At 40.7% G+C, this 19,451-nt stretch overlaps 1 protein-coding gene across 1 annotated transcript in view; it reads left to right on the forward strand.

The window, feature by feature from the left end:
• The first annotated feature begins 1,084 nt into the window (after positions 1-1,084).
• Positions 1,085-19,451, forward strand: part of HPGDS (hematopoietic prostaglandin D synthase) — a 37,101-nt gene continuing 18,734 nt past the window's right edge. Inside the window, exons 1-2 of the mRNA XM_070372146.1 lie at positions 1,085-1,130; positions 16,664-16,805. Coding sequence (XP_070228247.1) covers positions 16,673-16,805 — 133 coding nt within the window. The 5' untranslated portion in view covers positions 1,085-1,130; positions 16,664-16,672. The remainder of the gene's footprint in view (positions 1,131-16,663; positions 16,806-19,451) is intronic.

The following is a 19,451-nucleotide window of genomic DNA, read 5'->3' on the forward strand; positions in this document are numbered from 1 at the left end:
AAACACCCTGATGCTAGGAAAGATTGAAGGTGGGAGAAGAGGACGACAGAGGATGAGATGGCTGGATGGCATCACCGAATCAATGGACATGAGTTTGAATAAGCTCTGGGAGTTGGTGATGGACAGGGAGGCCTGGCATGCTGCAGTCCATGGGGATGCAAAAATCAGACGCAACTGAGCTGAACTGAACTATGATCGTGATAATAGCCATCTTGGTATACTAAAAATATTATCAACAACAGCGATCTTAGTCATCTGACTCTGGTTGGTGAGTATTCTGTTAGGACAATATTGAGGTCAGAGGGGACAAGAAGGGGAATACAGTTTTAAACCAAGAGATTAACTACAAACTCAGTCAAGGACCTTGGTTAGGGGGATTTAGTTTCAGCCCTTATAACAGTGCAAGTGAAATATACTACCTGCAATGAGAATTTAGAGAGCCTCTTTTAAAATATGACTTGAAAAAAAAATTAAAAAATGACTTGTGGGGAAATATACACTGGGACATTCATCCAATGACATGCTGTTCATGGAGCTTACGTAGCACTGGGGGAGGATGAATACAAACAGATTAAATACGTTGTGTTGCCAGACACTGTGATGAATAAACACAGAGCAGGTAAAGGAAGAGGTTGTTTGAGGAGGGTTCTGGGGAGGAGGTGGTCAGCCAAGGACTAGCGGAGGACTCACCAAGGAGAGCTAGTGAGGTGAGGAGCAAGCTGTGTATACATCTGTAAAGAGGGTTTACTCACTCTCAAATTTTCTTTTTCTCTTGGGACCTATGGTTCTTTTTCTTTAAAAAAAAAAAAAAGACTTTAAAAATAAACGAACATGTAGCAATAGACAGCTGTAACTTTGACTTTACTAACTGTATGCAAATAACTCAGGTTATTTATATAAGAGATCCTATAAAATGCCAAGAATAACTGGAAGTCTTTATACTTTTAGGCGGGCACATTTCATCTAAGAAATGAAGGAAGAGACTTAGATGGAAGTAAGTCACTTCTCTCATTGGCTTGTGACCAATGATCTTGATCACTGTGGCTTGATCTTACTCTTCATATAAACCCAAATGCAGTCATACATAAGAGCATAGACGATACTAGAAACTCCACAGAGACACAGCCCAAGTAAGTGATATGACTGAACTGTACAGAGATTAGAAATTATATAATCTTCTCTCTTCATTTTAGGTTTATTTTTATTACTGTCATATTCTGTATGTGTCTGTCTTATGCCCTGTTTTTAGATTGAACTGTAAAATTGTTAATTCTTTATTTGTAAGCATCTATCCATCAAAATTACTCTCCAAATTCTATCCCATTTTCAAATAATCTGTTTAAATCTTTAAAGTGCTTAACAAAGTATTTGAATCTTAGCCTCCTTTGCCAGAGAGCTGAATTTGGATGTTGTTATTTTTCTAGCAGAGACATTAGAATTTTTGAGACTCTGTTTTACTGTACTCTTACAGCAATATACATATTAGAATAAAGACTTAGTTAAAATTAAATTGATTTATAAAGATAGTTTGTATTTTCAATGACTGCATGAAAATTGCTTCTGGGATTAAATATTTCTGTATTTTGTTGTTAATCGGCTGAAATGTATCAGTATTACATAAAGTAAAAAAGAGCTACAAACCTAGGAGAAAGAAAGGAAATACCCAGTGTAGAATTTTTCAAAAGCACTACTATTTTCTATGTATTTAATTTCTAAACAAGTTTAGCAAATATCAAAAGCTGTATTTTCTTTTGCACTTAATGGCTACATTCATATGAGTGTTTATGTGGGTAACTAATACCCATCAGGGTATTAGTTAGTCATCCACCCCTATGTTCTTTAAGAATCTTTATATCTTATTTTTTAAAAAGAAGCTGAAGTAAGCTTTTTGTTTATCTGCCGAATCAGGAACTTCTCATGACTTGGTGTGGAGTGGGAGAAAAGCAGCAGTTAGTTTCTAGGTGTACAGGAGAAGCTTAAGGATGATCAAACGTTTTCCTTCTTGTTTCTAAATCATTTCAGGAAATAAATGCAGCTTCCCCTAACACAGAATGACTATGACAGGGCTCAGAGATGAAGCTAACAGGAAATAAGTGACCAGCATGACACTGGAATTTGCATAGGCCCATTAAATCATATTCAAGTCTACAATACACCTGGGTGTTATTTCCATGTATCATGTGAAGTCAGGGTCTAATTATGTGTTATCTTTCCTCTTTTGTCTCCCAAACATTTTAGCCTACTCCTCTTATGAAGCCCACTGTAATATCTTGTCTCTCATATATCTGAGGTTCTGTCTCCAGACTCTGTGCATCTCCCTTTATCTAGTCCTGAACAAACATCACATTACCATAATTACATGGCTTTTTATATGTCTTGCTATCTGGTAGGTCAAGTTCTCGCCTCTATTCTCTTAAATTTTAGGGGACTATTTTAGTCCTTTGCATTTCCATTTGAAGTTTAGGATCAGGTTTACCTCTAGAGTCTCTTGGATTTTGAATATGGGCAAGCATTTGATTGTAAAGAAGGACAATTTTGTCTCTTCCTTTCTACTCCTTACGTATGTTTCAAGCAGGTTCCTCCAACCTCCCATCCTGTGTAGAGGATTTTATTCCCTTTTATTCTGAAAAATATCCTGGGGGCTTTCCCAGTGGCTCAAATGGTAAAGAATCTGCCTGCAATGCAGGAGACCTGGGTTCAATCCCTTGTGGGGAAGATCCCCTGGAGGGCATGGCAACTCACTCCAGTATTCTTGCCTGGAGAATTCCATGGACAGAGGAGTCTGGCTGGCTACAGTCCATGGGGTCACAAAGAGTCAGACACGACTGAGTGACTAATCATTCACTTTTTCTTTCTGAAAAAAGCTAAGGTCTAGGCTGCCCAATTGGAGAAGGCAATGGCACCCCACTCCAGTACTTTTGCCTGGAAGATCCCATGGATGGAGAAGCCTGGTAGGCTGCAGTCCATGGAGTCCCTAGAGTTGGACACAACTGAGCGACTTCACTTTCACTTTTCACTTTCATGCATTGGAGAAGGAAATGGCAACCCACTCCAGTGTTCTTGCCTGGAGAATCCCAGGGATGGGGAAGCCTGGTGGGCTGCCGTCTATGGGGTCGCACAGAGTGGGACACGACTGAAGCGACTTAGCAGCAGTAGCAGGCTGCCCAGTGCCGCTAGCAGAATTCCAGATCCTGCTCACTGCATTTCATTTCTGTTCATTTGGTCTAGGCAAAGTTTCTCTCACTCTTGATTCTAACTTTGTATCTTCTTTTTATATAACTTTCACTTTTTATGTCCCTGTAGCAGACTAGATTTTACCAAAGAACACGATCTCGAGGACTTGAGTCCAGTTGAATCACACAAAGCTGGACTCTTCTCCACTGCTAGGGGGAACCATCCCTCTCTCTTTTACCTCTTCTCACCCTCCTCCTTTTTCTTTGCTTTCTCAGTAAATACTATGCACTGAGCACTGTATTGGTGGTACTTCTGTTGTTCAGTAACCAACTCGTGTCCAACTCTTTAAACCCCATTAGCACACCTGGCACACCTGGCTTCCCTGTCCCTCACCATCTCCCAGAGTTTGCCCAAGTTCTTGTCCATGGAATCGGTGATGCCATCCAACCATCTCATTCTCTGTCACCGTCTTCTTCTCCTGCCCTCAACCTTTCCCAGCATCAGGGTCTTTCCCAATAAGTCAGCTGTTCACATCAGGTGGCCAAAGTATTGGAGTTCAGCTTCAGCATCAGTAATTCCAATGGGTATTCAGGGGTGATTAACTGGTTTGATCTCCTTGGTACTTTACACACAGTATTTTCATTGCCATCTTACAGGTAAGGAAAGTAAAGTGAGGAACACTGACTTGCCCAAGGCCATTCAGATAGTAAGTGGTTGGCTCACTCCAGAACCACTCACTCTCTTCCATTACCTTCTCTACCCTGAACTTGATCCTCACTGCATCCCTTGGTGGGGGCGGGGGGGATGTGTTTTAAGTTCAACCTTTTACTTCATTATCCTTATGAAATAAGGGCTTTAGCAAAGTGAGATAATTGTTACAGTTGAGTTCAGTCACTCAGTCCTGTCCGACTCTTTGCAACCCCATGAATCACAGCACGCCAGGCCTTCCTGTCCATCACCATCTCCCAGAGTTCACTCAAACTCACGTCCATTGAGTTGGTGATGCCATCCAGCCATATCATCCTCTGTCATCCGCTTTTCTTCCTGCCCCCAATCCCTCCCAGCATCAGAGTCTTTTCCAATGAGTCAACTCCTCACATGAGGTACCCAAAGTACTGGAGTTTCAGCTTTAGCATCATTCCTTCCAAAGAACACCTAGGACTGATCTCCTTTAGAATGGACTGGTTGGATCTTCTTGCAGTCCAAGGGACTCTCAAGAGTCTTCTCCAACACCACAGTTCAATAGCATCAATTCTTTGGTGCTCAGCTTTCTTCACAGTCCAACTCTCACATCCATACATGACCACTGGAAATACCATAGCCTTGACTAGAAGAACCTTTGTTGGCAAAGAAATATCTCTGCTTTTCAATATGCTGTTTAGGTTGGTCATAACTTTCCTTCCAAGGAGTAAGCGTCTTTTAATTTCATGGCTGCAGTCACCATATGCAGTGATTTAGGAGCCCCCAAAAATAAATTCTGACAATGTTTCCACTGTTTCCTAATCTATTTGCCACGAAGTGATGGGACCAGATGCCATGATCTTTGTTTTCTGTATATTGAGCTTTAAGCTAAATTTTTCACTCTCCTCTTTCACTTTCATCAAGAGGCTTTTGAGTTCCTCTTCACTTTCTGCCATAAGGGTGGTGTCATCTGCATATCTGAGGTTATTGATATTTCTCCCGGCAATCTTGATTCCAGCTTGTGCTTCTTCCAGCCCAGCATTTCTCATTATGTACTCTGCATATAAGTTAATAAGCAGAGTAACAATATACAGCCTTGACATACTGCTTTTCCTATTTGACCAGTCTGTTGTTCCATGTCCACTTCTAACTCTTGCTTCCTGACCTGCATATAGGTTTCTCAAGAGACAGATCAGGTGGTCTGGTATTCCCATCTCTTTCAGAATTTTCCACAGTTTATTGTGATCCACACAGTCAAAGGCTTTGGCATAGTTAATAAAGCAGAAATAGATGTTTTTCTGGAACTCTCTTGCTTTTTCCATGATCCAGCAGATGTTGGCAATTTGATCTCTGGTTCCTCTGCCTTTTCTAAAACCAGCTTGAACATCTGGAAGTTCACGGTTCACATATTGCTAAAGCCTGGCTTGAGAATTCTGAGCATTACTTTACTAGCGTGTGAGATGAGTGCAATTGTGTGGTAGTTTGAGCATTCTTTGGCATTGCCTTTCTTTGGGATCGGAATGAAAACTGACCTTTTCCAGTCCTGTGGCCACTGCTGAGTTTTCCAAATTGGCTGGCATATTGAGTGCAGCACTTTCACAGCATCATCTTTCAGGATTTGGAATAGCTCAACTGGAATTCCATCACCTCCACTAGCTTTGTTCGCAGTGATGCTTTCTAAGGCCCACTTGACTTCACATTCCAGGATGTCTGGCTCTAGGTGAGTAATCACACCATTGTGATTATATTGGTCGTGGAGATCTTTTTTGTACAGTTCTTCTGTGTATTCTTGACATCTCTTCTTAATATTTTCTGCTTCTGTTAGGTCCATACCATTTCTGTCCTTTATCGAGCCCATCTTTGCATGAAATGTTCCCTTGGTATCTCTAATTTTCTTGACGAGATCTCTAGTCTTTCCCATTCTGTTGTTTTCCTCTATTTCTTTGCATTGATCACTGAGGAAGGCTTTCTTATCTGTTCTTGCTATTCTTTGGAACTCTGCATTTAGATGCTTATATCTTTCCTTTTCTCCTTTGCTTTTTGCTTCTCTTCTTTTCACAGCTATTTGTAAGGCCTCCCCAGACAGCCATTTTTGGTTTTCTGCATTTCTTTTCCATGGGGATGGTCTTGATCCCTGTCTCCAGTACAGTGTCATGAACCTCAGTCCATAGTTCATCAGGCACTCTGTCTATCAGATCTAGGCCCTTAAATCAATTTCTCACTTCCACTGTATAATCATAAGGGATTTGATTTAGGTCATACCTGACTGGTCTAGTGGTTTTCCCTACTTTCTTCAATTTAAGTCTGAATTTGGCAATAAGGAGTTCATGGTCTGAGCCACAGTCAGCTCCTGGTCTTGTTTTTGCTGACTGTATAGAGCTTCTCCATCTTTGGCTGCAAAGAATATAATCAATCTGATTTCGGTGTTGACCATCTGGTGATGTCCATGTATAGAGTCTTCTCTTGTGTTGTTGGAAGAGGGTGTTTGCTACGACCAGTGTATTCTGTTGGCAAAATTCTATTAGCCTTTGCCCTGCTTCATTCCGTATTCCAAGGCCAAATTTGCCTGTTACTCCAGGTGTTTCTTGACTTCCTACTTTTGCATTCCAGTCCTCTGTAATGAAAAGGACATCTTTTTTGGGTGTTAGTTCTAAAAGGTCTTGTAGGTCTTCATAGAACTGTTCAACTTCATCTTCTTCAGCTTTACTGGTTGGGGCATAGACTTGGATTACTGTGATATTGAATGGTTGCCTTGGAAACAAACAGAGATCATTCTGTCATTTTTGAGATTGCATCCAAGTACTGCATTTTGGACTCTTTTGTTGACCATGATGGCTACTCCATTTCTTCCAAGGGATTCCTGCCCACAGTAGTAGATATAATGGTCATCTGAGTTAAATTCACCCATTCCAGTCCATTTTAGTTTGCTGATTCCTAAAATGTCGATGTTCACTCTTGCCATCTCCTGTTTGACCACTTCCAATTTGCCTTGATTCATGGACTTGACATCCCAGGTTCCTAGGCAATATTGCTCTTTACAACATTGGACCTTGCTTCTATCACCAATCACATCCACAGCTGGGTATTGTTTTTGCTTTGGCTTCATCCCTTCCTTCTTTCTGGAGTTATTTCTCCACTGACCTCCAGTAGCATATTGGGCCCCTACTGACCTGGGAAGTTCTTCTTTCAGTATCCTATCATTTTGGCTTTTCATACTGTTCATGGGGTTCTCAAGGCAAGAATACTGAAGTGGTTTGCCATTCCCTTCTCCAGTGGACCACATTCTGTCAGACGTCTTCACCATGACCCGCCCGTCTTGGGTTGTGCTACGGGCATGGCTTAGTTTCATTGAGTTAGACAAGGCTGTGGTCCTAGTGTGATTAGATTGACTAGTTTTCTGTGATTATGGCTTCAGTGTGTTTGCCCTCTGATGCTCTCTTGCAAAACCTACCATCTTACTTGGGTTTCTCTTACCTTGGACATGGGGTATCTCTTCACAGCTGCTCCAGCAAATCGTAGCTGCTGCTCCTTACCTTGGATGAGGGGTATCTCCTCACTGCCCCTCCCCTTGACCTTGAACATGGAGTAGCTCCTCTGGGCCCTTCTGCGCCTGCGCACCCACCACTCTTTGGATGTGGGGTTGCTCCTCTCGGCCGCTTCCCCTAACCTCGGGCGTGGGGTAGCTCCTCCCAGCCGCCACCCCTGGCCTCGGGTGTGGGGTAGCTCCTCCCAGCCACTGCCCCTGGCCTCGGATGCGGGGTAGCTCCTCTCTCATATCAGCAGTATATTGTTACAGATATACTGATAAATGCTATCAGGGAAAAAATATGTTTTTCTACTTTAGATTTTATTGTAAGTTTCCTTATGTTTTCATTGGCCATGAAAACATTTACTTGGAATTCCTCTTGTTAGTCTTTCTGCAAAAGCTTATAAGATATAGAAAGGATTTTTAGAGTCAGTATATGCTTCCAACAGTTTTTATCTTTAGTACTTACTGGTTTTGTGTTATAAAATGTGCACGTATATCTTAAAAAATAAAAGTCTTCAAGTTTGGAGTTTTATAACAGGAAAAAATTAAGAAACCAGACTTTTGCTTGGTAGAAAATACAACTATGCAAGTGACTATAGAAATGTGATGTTAAAGTAAAGCTTCATTAATGAGTTATGACTGTTGAAAGCATGTTCTTGAAAGCAAGATAAGCATTTGTCAGATGTCCATGGGCCTTGCCAAGTTTTAGATGTAAAGATATATTTGCAGAGAAATAAAGACAGCTACCAATTCATGCTAGGAATTTTTAAATGTCTTCTTTACTTAAATTAAATACAATGTAAAAGTTTGATTTTGCAGAATTAACAACAACCCTCTCATTTTCATGTAGAATTATGTGATATTTGACCAAATGAGAAAAGATTATATTTAATTTAAAATGTTGATCCTATGGACAAATATGAATCTATATATACATATAATGTTCATAAGAAATTCATAATGTCCTCAGGAGCATTGACCAATAGCATAAAAATCAATTAAAATAGCATGAAATTGTCTGGGAATGTTTAACTGTAGGATTCCTGTGTGCCGTTTCCTATATCTCTTGACCCCTCTGTTCCTTATCAGTACCTGTCAGGAGCGAGAGGAGTGGCAAGCCACTCCCAGGACTAAGATAATAGAAATTGGATGCTTGCATAGGATTTCCTACATTCAGATCAGATCAGATCAAATCAGTCACTCAGTCGTGTCCGACTCTTTGCGACCCCATGAATCCCAGCACGCCAGGCCTCCCTGTCCATCACCAACTCCCGGAGTTCACTCAAACTCACATCCATTGAGTCAGTGATGCCATCCAGCCATCTCATCCTCTGTTGTCCCCTTCTCTTGCCCCCAATTCCTCCCAGCATCAGAGTCTTTTCCAGTGAGTCAACTCTTCGCATGAGGTGGCCAAAGTACTGGAGTTTCAGCTTTTGCATCATTCCTTCCAAAGAAATCCCAGGGCTGATCTCCTTCAGAATGGACTGGTTGGATCTCCTTGCAGTCCAAGGGACTCTCAAGAGTCTTCTCCAACACCACAGTTCAATAGCATGAATTCTTTGGCACTCAGCCTTCTTCACAGTCCAACTCTCACATCCATACATGACCACAGGAAAAACCATAGCCTTGACTAGAAGAACCTTTGTTGGCAAAGTAATGTCTCTGCTTTTGAATGTGCTATCTAGATTGGACATAACTTTCCTTCCAAGGAGTAAGCGTCTTTTAATTTCATGGCTGCAGTCACCATCTGTAGTGATTTTGGAGCCCAGAAAAATAAAGTCTGACACTGTTTCCAATGTTTCCCCATCTATTTCCCATGAAGTGATGGGACCAGATGCCATGATCTTCGTTTTCTGAATCTTGAGCTTTAAGCCAACTTTTTCACTCTCCACTTTCACTTTCATCAAGAGGCTTTTTAGTTCCTCTTCACTTTCTGCCATAAGGGTGGTGTCATCTGCATATCTGAGGTTATTGATATTTCTCCTGGCAACCTTGATTCAGGCTTGTGTTTCTTCCAGTCCAGCATTTCTCATGATGTACTCTGCATAGAAGTTAAATAAACAGGGTGACAATATACAGCCTTGACGTACTGCTTTTCCCATTTGGAACCAGTCTGTTGTTCCATGTCCAGTTCTAACTGTTGCTTCCTGACCTGCATACAAATTTCTCAAGAGGCAGATCAGGTGTTTTGGTATTCCCATCTCTTTCAGAATTTTCCACAGTTTATTGTGATCCACACAGTCAAAGGCTTTGGCATAGTCAATAAAGCAGAAATAGATGTTTTTCTGGAACTCTCTTGCTTTTTCCATGATCCAGCGGATGTTGGCAATTTGATCTCTGGTTCCTCTGCTTTTTCTAAAACCAGCTTGAACATCTGGAAGTTCATCGTTCACATATTGCTGAAGCCTGCCTTGGAGAATTCTGAGCATTACTTTACTAGTGTGTGAGATGAGTGCAATTGTGCGGTAGTTTGAGCATTCTTTGGCATTGCCTTTCTTTGGGATCGGAATGAAAATTGACCTTTTCCAGTCCTGTGGCCACTGCTGAGTTTTCCAAATTGGCTGGCATACTGAGTGCAGCACTTTCACAGCATCATCTTTCAGGATTTGGAATAGCTCAACTGGAATTCTATCACCTCCACTAGTTCTGTTCGTAGTGATGCTTTCTAAGGCCCTCTTGACTTCACATTCCAGGATGTCTGGCTCTAGGTCATGATCATACCATCGTGATCATCTGGGTCATGAAGATCTTTTTTGTACAGTTCTTCTGTGTATTCTTGACATCTCTTCTTAATATCTTCTGCTTCTGTTAGGTCCATACCATTTCTGTCCTTTATCGAGCTCATCTTTGCATGAAATGCTCCTTTGGTATCTCTGATATTCTTGATGAGATCTCTAGTCTTTCCCATTCTGTTGTTTTCCTCTATTTCTTTGCATTGATCGCTGAAGAAGGCTTTCTTATCTGTTCTTGCTGTTCTTTGGAACTCTGCATTTAGATGCTTATATCTTTCCTTTTCTCCTTTGCTTTTTGCTTCTCTTCTTTTCACAGCTATTTGTAAGGCCTCCCCAGACAGCCATTTTGCTTTTTTGCATTTCTTTCCCATGGGGATGGTCTTGATCCCTGTCTCCTGTACAATGTCACGAACCTCATTCCATAGTTCATGAGGCACTCTATCTATCAGATCTAGGCCCTTAAATCGATTTCTCACTTCCACTGTATAGTCATAAGGGATTTGATTTAGGTCATACCTGAATGGCTAGTGGTTTTCCCTACTTTCTTCAACTTAAGTCTGAATTTGGCAATAAGGAGTTCATGGTCTGAGCCACAGTCAGCTCCTGGTCTTGTTTTTGCTGACTCTATAGAGCTTCTCCATCTTTGGCTGCAAAGAATATAATCAATCTGATTTCGGTGTTGACCATCTGGTGATGTCCATGTATAGAGTCTTCTCTTGTGTTGTTGGAAGAGGGTGTTTGTTATGACCAGTGCATTTTCTTGGCAAAACTCTATTAGTCTTTGCCCTGCTTCATTTTGTATTCCAAGGCCAAATTTGCCTGTTACTCCAGATGTTTCTTGACTTCCTACTTTTGCATTCCAGTCCTCTATAATGAAAAGGACATCTTTTTTGGGTGTTAGTTCTAAAAGGTCTTGTAGGTCTTCATAGAACCATTCAACTTAACCTTTCAGCTATACTGGTTGGGGCACAGACTTGGATTACTGTGATATTGAATGGTTTGCCTTGGAAACGAACAGAGATCATTCTGTCGTTTTTCAGATTGCATCCAAGTACTGCATTTCAGACTCTTTTGTTGACCATGATGGCTACTCCATTTCTTCTGAGGGATTCCTGCCCGCAGTAGTAGATATAATGGTCATCTGAGTTAAATTCACCCATTCCAGTCCATTTCAATTCACTGATTCCTAGAATGTCGACATTCACTCTTGCCATCTCTTGTTTGACCACTTCCAATTTGCCTTGATTCCTGGACCTGACATTCCAGGTTCTTAGGCAATATTGCTCTTTACAGCATCAGACCTTGCTTCTATCACCAGTCACATCCACAGCTGGGTATTCTTTTTGTTTTGGCTACATCCCTTCATTCTTTCTGGAGTTATTTCTCCACTGATCTCCAGTAGCATATTGGGCACCTACTGACCTGGAGAGTTTCTCTTTCAGTATCCTATCATTTTGCCTTTTCATATTGTTCATGGGGTTCTCAAGGCAAGAATATTGAAGTGGTTTGCCATTCTCTTTTCCAGTGAACCACATTCTGTCAGATCTCTCCACCATGTCCCTCCCATCTTGGGTTGTCCTACGGGCATGGCTTAGTTTCATTGAGTTAGACAAGGCTGTGGTCCTAGTGTGATTAGATTGACTAGTTTTCTGTGAGTATGGTTTCAGTGTGTTTGCCCTCTGATGCCCTTTTGCAACACCTACCATCTTTCTTGGGTTTCTCTTACCTTGGGCATGGGGTATCTCTTCACAGTTGCTCCAGAAAAGTGCAGCCATTGCTCCTTACCTTGGACGAGGGGTATCTCCTCACTGCTGCCCTTCCTGACCTTCAACGTGGGATAGCTCCTCTAGGCCCTCCTGCACCCACGCAGCCACCGCTCCTTGGACATGGGGCTAATTTCCTACATTAGCCTTTCCAAATGGTGAAAGGGATTATCTATGACCCTCTTTTGATATGGATTGCCTTTTGGCCTTATGGCCTCTATTGCTCTTTGTTTCCTTGGTAACTTGTAAAACCTGGTCTTTTGATCTTTATCTGAAGAAGCTACCTTGTAATACAGTATATATCAGTTCAGTTCAGTTCAGTTGCTTAGTCGTGTCTGACTCCTTGTGACCCTATGAATCGCAGCATGATTCGCAGCACGCCAGGCCTCCCTGTCCATCATCAACTCCCGGAGTTCACTCAAACTCACGTCCATCGAATCAGTGATGCCATCCAGCCATCTCATCCTCTGTCATCCACTTCTCCTCCTGCCCCTAATCCCTCCCAGCATCAGAGTCTTTCCAATGAGTCAACTCTTCACATGAGGTGGCCAAAGTACTGGAGTTTCAGCTTTAGCATCATTCCTTCCAAAGAAATCCCAGGGCTGATCTCCTTCAGAATGGACTGGTTGGATCTCCTTGCAGTCCAAGGGACTCTCAAGAGTCTTCTCCAACATCACAATCTAAAAGCATCAATTCTTCGGTGCTCAGCCTTCTTCACAGTCCAACTCTCACATCCATACATGACCACAGGAAAAACCATAGCCTTGACTAGACGGACCTTTGTTGGCAAAGTAACGTCTCTGCTTTTGAATATGCTGTCTAGGTTGGTCACAACTTTCCTTCCAAGGAGTAAGCATCTTTTAATTTCATGGCTGCAGCAAAGAAATAGAGGAAAACAACAGAATGGGAAAGACTAGAGATCTCTTCAAGAAAATTAGAGATACCAAGGGGACATTTCATGCAAAGATGGACTCGATAAAGGACAGAAATTGTATGGACCTAACAGAAGCAGAAGATATCAAGAAGAGGTGGCAAGAATACACAGAAGAACTGTACAAGAAAGATCTTCACGACCCAGATAATCACGATGGTGTGATCACTGACCTAGAGCCACACATCCTGGAATGTGAAGTCAAGTGGGCCTTAGAAAGCATCACTACGAACAAAGCCAGTGGAGGTGATGGAATTCCAGTTGAGCTCTTTCAAATCTTGAAAGATGATGCTGTGAAAGTGCTGCACTCAATATGCCAGCAAATTTGGAAAACTCAGCAGTGGCCACAGGACTGGAAAAGGTCAGTTTTCATTCCGATCCCAAAGAAAGGCAATGTCAAAGAATGCTCAAACTACCGCACAGTATTTATCAGATCAGATCAGTCATTCAGTCGAGTCCGACTCTGCGACCCCATGAATCGCAGCACGCCAGCCCTCCCTGTCCATCACCAACTCCCGGAGTTCACTCAAACTCACGTCCGTCGAATCAGTGATGCCATCCAGCCATCTTATCCTCTGTCGTCCCCTTCTCCTCCTGTCCCCAATCCCTTCCAGCATCAGAGTCTTTTCCAATGAGTCAACTCTTCACATGAGGTGGCCAAAGTACTGGAGTTTCAGCTTTAGCATCATTCCTTCCAAAGAAATCCCAGGGCTGATCTCCTTCAGAATGGACTGGTTGGATCTCCTTGCAGTCCAAGGGACTCTCAAGAGTCTTCTCCAACACCCCAGTTCAAAAGCATCAATTCTTCGGCGCTCAGCCTTCTTCACAGTCCAACTCTCATATCCATACATGACCACCGGAAAAACCATAGCCTTGACTAGACAGACCTTTGTTGGCAAAGTAATGTCTCTGCTTTTGAATGTGCTATCTAGGTTGGATATAACTTTCCTTCCAAGGAGTAAGCGTCTTTTAATTTCATGGCTGCAGTCACCATCTGTAGTGATTTTGGAGCCCAGAAAAATAAAGTCTGACACTGTTTCCAATGTTTCCCCATCTATTTCCCATGAAGTGATGGGACCGGATGCCATGATCTTCGTTTTCTGAATCTTGAGCTTTAAGCCAACTTTTTCACTCTCCTCTTTTCACTTTCATCAAGAGGCTTTTGAGTTCCTCTTCACTTTCTGCCATAAGGGTGGTTTCATCTGCATATCTGAGGTTATTGATATTTCTCCCGGCAATCTTGATTCCAGCTTGTGTTTCTTCCAGTCCAGCGTTTCTCATGATGTACTCTGCATAGAAGTTAAATAAACAGGGCAACAATATACAGCCTTGACGAACTCCTTTTCCTATTTGGAACCAGTCTGTTGTTCCATGTCCAGTTCTAACTGTTGCTTCCTGACCTGCATACAAATTTCTCAAGAGGCAGATCAGGTGTTTTGGTATTCCCATCTCTTTCAGAATTTTCCACAGTTTATTGTGATCCATACAGTTAAAGGCTTTGGTATAGTTAAAAAAGCAGAAATAGATGTTTTTCTGGAACTCTCTTTTTCTATGATCCAGCGGATGTTGGCAATTTGATCTCTGGTTCCTCTGCCTTTTCTAAAACCAGCTTGAACATCAGGAAGTTCATGGTTCACCTATTGCTGAAGCCTGGCTTGGAGAATTTTGAGCATTACTTTACTAGCGTGTGAGATGAGTACATAAAGCATCCTTGTTCCACCAGAGACTTGGGTCCCTGTGTCCTTCTCTCTCTTTCTCTCTATTTTTGGCTGATTCCCTGGAGCGCAGAAGCTAGCTGCGTAACCCAGGGAATATTAGCCTCTTTCCTTCTTTCACTTACTTATCGTTGACTCTGGATCACCAGGTTCCAGTCCAGTTAAAGGACCCCAACATGAAATGCGTTTCAAATAAAAACTCCAATTAAGAACAACACTTCCACTCTAAGAGCTATTTTTGTTCTTTTCAGATTTTAAACAAATAGACCAAGGAATCCTAACAATTACATTTTGTATCCTGCATAAATGTGGATCCTTTATTTTGCTTATGCAAAATTTTTTTCAGAAAGATATGTATTACTTTACATTTTTATCCACTATTTTTTTTTTGTTCTCATATATTTCCCACTATTTCTAAGCTCAATATTTCCAAGAAACTTGGAAAACAACCTCATTGTTCTGAGGGGCACTTAATTTAGTGCCCCAATGTGGATTTCCTATATGCATATTTCATCCCAAAGGAATTTGGGGCTGGAAACCTTGGAATTTTCATTAGTTTAGTGAATTCTTTAGCGAACATTCCCTCACATACTGATGTGTGGTATGTGCCACATTTCACTTGGGTGGGGACTCGACTAGCTAATGGAAGTGGACAGGACGCGGACTGTAGGGTGACTCTGTCTCTTACAAGGAGCGCCACCTCCACAGCATCTAGATATGAAAAAACCTGGGCCTAGAGAAATAGATTTGCTAGAAATTGCCATCACTGTTTCCTGGATCCGGAGGGGGTCTAGATAAACAATCAGACAGTTATTCCCCATCAGCATTCCCACAGATAGACTGATTTGTGTTTTATCTTTTATGTGAAGTGATTTCAGATGGAACTTTGCATTCCAAATTCAGCCAACTTTTTATCTAATATTCCATTCATATCTCTGAAAGACTTCCTTAGTAGAGAATACACTATTTAAGCTCAGCACTTTAAATAAATAAATGCTATTTATTATTTTTATTTAATTAAAATTTTGTGTGTTGTAATCATGGTGTTTATTCTTGAGTAGAATGAATTCAAAATTATTAACAGCTAAAAATTCAGTGTCTAGCTTTGTGCTAAATGCTGTACATGTGTTACCTCATTAAATCTCCAAATCTATATTAGTATCTCTATTTATAAAAAGTGGACTGTGAAATTTGGAGATACTACTATGTTGACTCAGCCAAAGGCACACAGAAACTAAGTGGAAAAATGAAAATGCGTTTCAGTTGCCTAATCATTATAAGATTGCAATACATTCTACTATTAGTGCTTATAATTACAAAATGTTTATAGACAATAGAAATGAAATTGTACAAATTACAAAAAACTCACAAAATTATGACGACCTCCATCTAACCAATATAGCCTGTTTTAGCAAACTTCCTGAAATGTAAGAAATATTTGTGTCTTTCTTCTTAGCTCCTCTGCAGAGGGAATAAAGAAATAAGCTCACCATCATCCCATCCCAACAGAGGTCCCCAATATGGGGTCTGTTTGTATGTGGAAGCAACACAATAGAACTCAGCAGTATGGATGCAGTAAGAGAAGAGAGCAGTTATTTCCCCTAGTCTTCCCTTCCTTCAGGAAAAAGCAACGGGGTGGGGGAAATCACAGCATGACAAATCGACATGCTGGTTTACATGCCTCTTGTGTGTACCCTGCCCTTGCAATCCTTACCCAGCTGTCCCCACAAACTCAGCTGTGTCACCAAAGCAAACAACAAAGCAGATGTCAAACACCATTCATTACAAGTGTCTAAAGGCAGAAGAAAAAAAAAATCCTAAAATGCAAAGTTTTTGACTCCATTCTCCAAAGTTTGATGTATAGGTACTCTCTGATATCTTTTTATAAATAAAACCTGGATTTGGTTATTTCACTGAAATGTTCCAGCTAGTTCTTAAAGAGAGTCAGGATCTTATTTCTATCAAATCTTCCCCATATATTATTAAGATAATGATTTATAATTCTGGTTTTGAAATATCCTCTAATGTCTCCGGTTATCTCAGACGATGTCATAAATTTTTCAAAAAGTCCTTCAAGAAAAACGTTGAAACATCTCTAGAGAGCTGTTAAAATAATTGCTCTATTTCACTCTTTCCAGAATCACACCATGCCAAACTACAAACTCATTTATTTTAATATGAGGGGGAGAGCAGAAATTATTCGTTATATATTTGCATATTTGGACATAAAATATGAAGACCACAGAATAGAACAAGCTGATTGGCCTGAAATCAAGTCAAGTAAGTAGCATAAACATTGTTGATGGAAATGTGTGAAGAGGAAATGTTTCTAGAACCTTTTGTCTCTCCTCAGGGGGAAAGAAAATATAAAGGTTTTTAGATCTTATGTAGCTTTACATTTTAAACAGCAGTTCAGGCAAGTTAAATAAATGCTATGTGACCCAGAAAATTTCCTACTTGCGGTGAAAACACACACTTGACAGAGGGAGCAGATCAAAATAACTGAACATAAAGCTCCATCAGAAGAGCTGAAATGGAGAAACACAGAAGTTAAACTTTTGACCATTGGAATTGACTGGGCTTGCTCAGCTATCAATAGCATTTGGACAATGGGTCAGATAAGCTGCTTTAACAGGAAACCAAATGGCTTAAATAACAAGGACATAAATTATATCACATAACTGAAAATCCAGAAGGCCAGGGTCCAAGGATGGCTTTATTCAGTTTTCCCCCTCACTGTGTTGGCTGAATCATGAAGCTCTAGCAATATATTTGCTGAAATTCCAGCCTGGCAGTGTTGAGCAGCAATCTTGAGAGGTTATAGGAGAAAACTTAACACTGCTCCCTTAGGTGTTCCCAGAAGGAAAAAAAAATTCCCAGGAGACCTCAGCAAACCTCTCATGTCTCACTGGCTCAGGCTGGTCCATGTGCCCATTTCTGAACCAATCACTGGCAAAGAGGGGTAGGAAGAACCTTAGAACTATTGAGTCCATCTCTGAAGTAGGAGATGGAAATTGTTTTCATCTCTGAAGATGTCAAGATAGTGTAGAAAGAAAACAACTTAAAAAAATATACCATCCTCAGAGAAAAGAGAAGATATTCTATACAACCTAAAAGGAATGTTCAGAGACAAAATTTTCTTCAGTTAATGTCTTATACAAACAGACAAATAAAATGATGAAAAGTAAGTAAATCCTCCAGAAAACACAACAGGGAAAAAATGAAAAATAAGAGAAAAATAAGGACAATTGAGAATCAGTCAGTTTAAAAGGTGCAACATTTCCATGAAATTCTGGAAAGGGAGAACAGAAAGTAGAGGGGAGGAAAACTTTTAAAAGAAACTTCCTTATACAAAACTGAAATTATCTCCATATGGCTTTCACATATTGGTCTTGGAATTACCATTTAAATAAGGGAGAACAAATTTTTTTTTCTCTCACATCCAATTATTTGAAGAAATTTAGAATCTTTAAAACATCAGAGAGAAAGCCATTGCTGTGTAGACAGTTCAATGAAAATGCTCTGAAGATAAAGACAGTCTTTGGCTGAATCCAGAACCAAGTCCCCAGGTAACTCATGCACGTGTATCTCTGTTTAGATATCAACTTTTGGAACTTCCTTGATTGTTTCTCTGATTATTGTGAAATTAAGTCCAACCTTCCCTGCCTTCTTTATTTAGACACTGATTCCTATACACTGAGATATGCAATCACATGTAGGTTCAAGGGACAACTGTCTGCTCTTCCTGAAGAGGAGATTTATTTATTTGTTTCCCCTGGTTTGGGTTTCCTCACCACCCAAGTAGAACAGGCTCCTGCTAGACTCTGCTATTTTACGTGTGGCACCTATGGGGAAACACAATGTTCCAGACATGAGAACAGCACACAGTAGACTGGGACGATCACTCCTGGCACAAGTTGAGACATTTTTCTAAGACATTTTACCAAGATCACAGTAGCTATTTTGGCAGCTATAGCACACTGAGGCTTTATGTTCAGCATCACTAAATCTCTTAAAGCTTTTTGACAGGTGTTCCTGTTAAGTTACAACTCCAACACCCTGAAATTATTTCTTTCTGGAACCAAATAAAGGACTTCGTATTTGTCTTCTTAAATTTCTTCTTGTTAGATGCAGCCCTGTATTCCAACTGTTGGCAATCATCCCAAGCTTGGCTCAAAGGCTTCCAGTAGCTGAATGCTTACCATCTCATAAGAAAACACATTCCACTGTTAACAGTTCCAATGGTAAAATAATTATTCTTGATCTTGAGTTAAAATATGCCCTTTAAAATTTTCTTTTTGGAAAAAGAATTTTTTTTTTTGGTTCTGGTTCTGCATTTTAGAGATAGTTAGAATAAGTAAGATTTTTCTTTCCATTTGACAGTTGTGCCATATTGGAGATGGCTTTTATGTTCCATTTAGTTTGTTCTGTCTCCTTCAGTGAATAGTGTGAAGGTCTTAAGCCAATCCTCATATAATGTGATTTTCAGACCCTTTCTAACTTGGATACTATCCTCTGGGGTTGCTCTGAGTTTTAATATCTGTCTCAAAACATGGCTCTTAGAACTAAAAACAGCTGAGCAAGAGTTCCAACTGACCTCAGTTTGGATCTCACCTTTACCAGGTGTGTGACCTGGGCTTTTTGTATAACTTTTCCTCATTTATAAAACAAGATGGTAGTTAATACCTACTTCATAGAGCTGTTGTAAGTACCTGAAGACCTAATGGGCATGTTCGATATTTAGTACAATGACTAGCACAAGGGAAAAACCCCCCAAATGCTAGGCATGTTATTTATTCTTCATCATATGCTTCAAATAAGGCATCACAATTTGTGCCAGCTTTATTTGGGACTTTGTTTTGCTTACCGAGTCTCTTAAACACCTAGAACAGTAAGAGGCATGCAAGGTTTTTATTCTCGGTGTGA

The sequence above is a fragment of the Bos mutus genome, chromosome 6 (assembly GCF_027580195.1).
Source record: "Bos mutus isolate GX-2022 chromosome 6, NWIPB_WYAK_1.1, whole genome shotgun sequence".
In the NCBI taxonomy this organism is placed as follows: Eukaryota; Metazoa; Chordata; class Mammalia; order Artiodactyla; family Bovidae; genus Bos; species Bos mutus.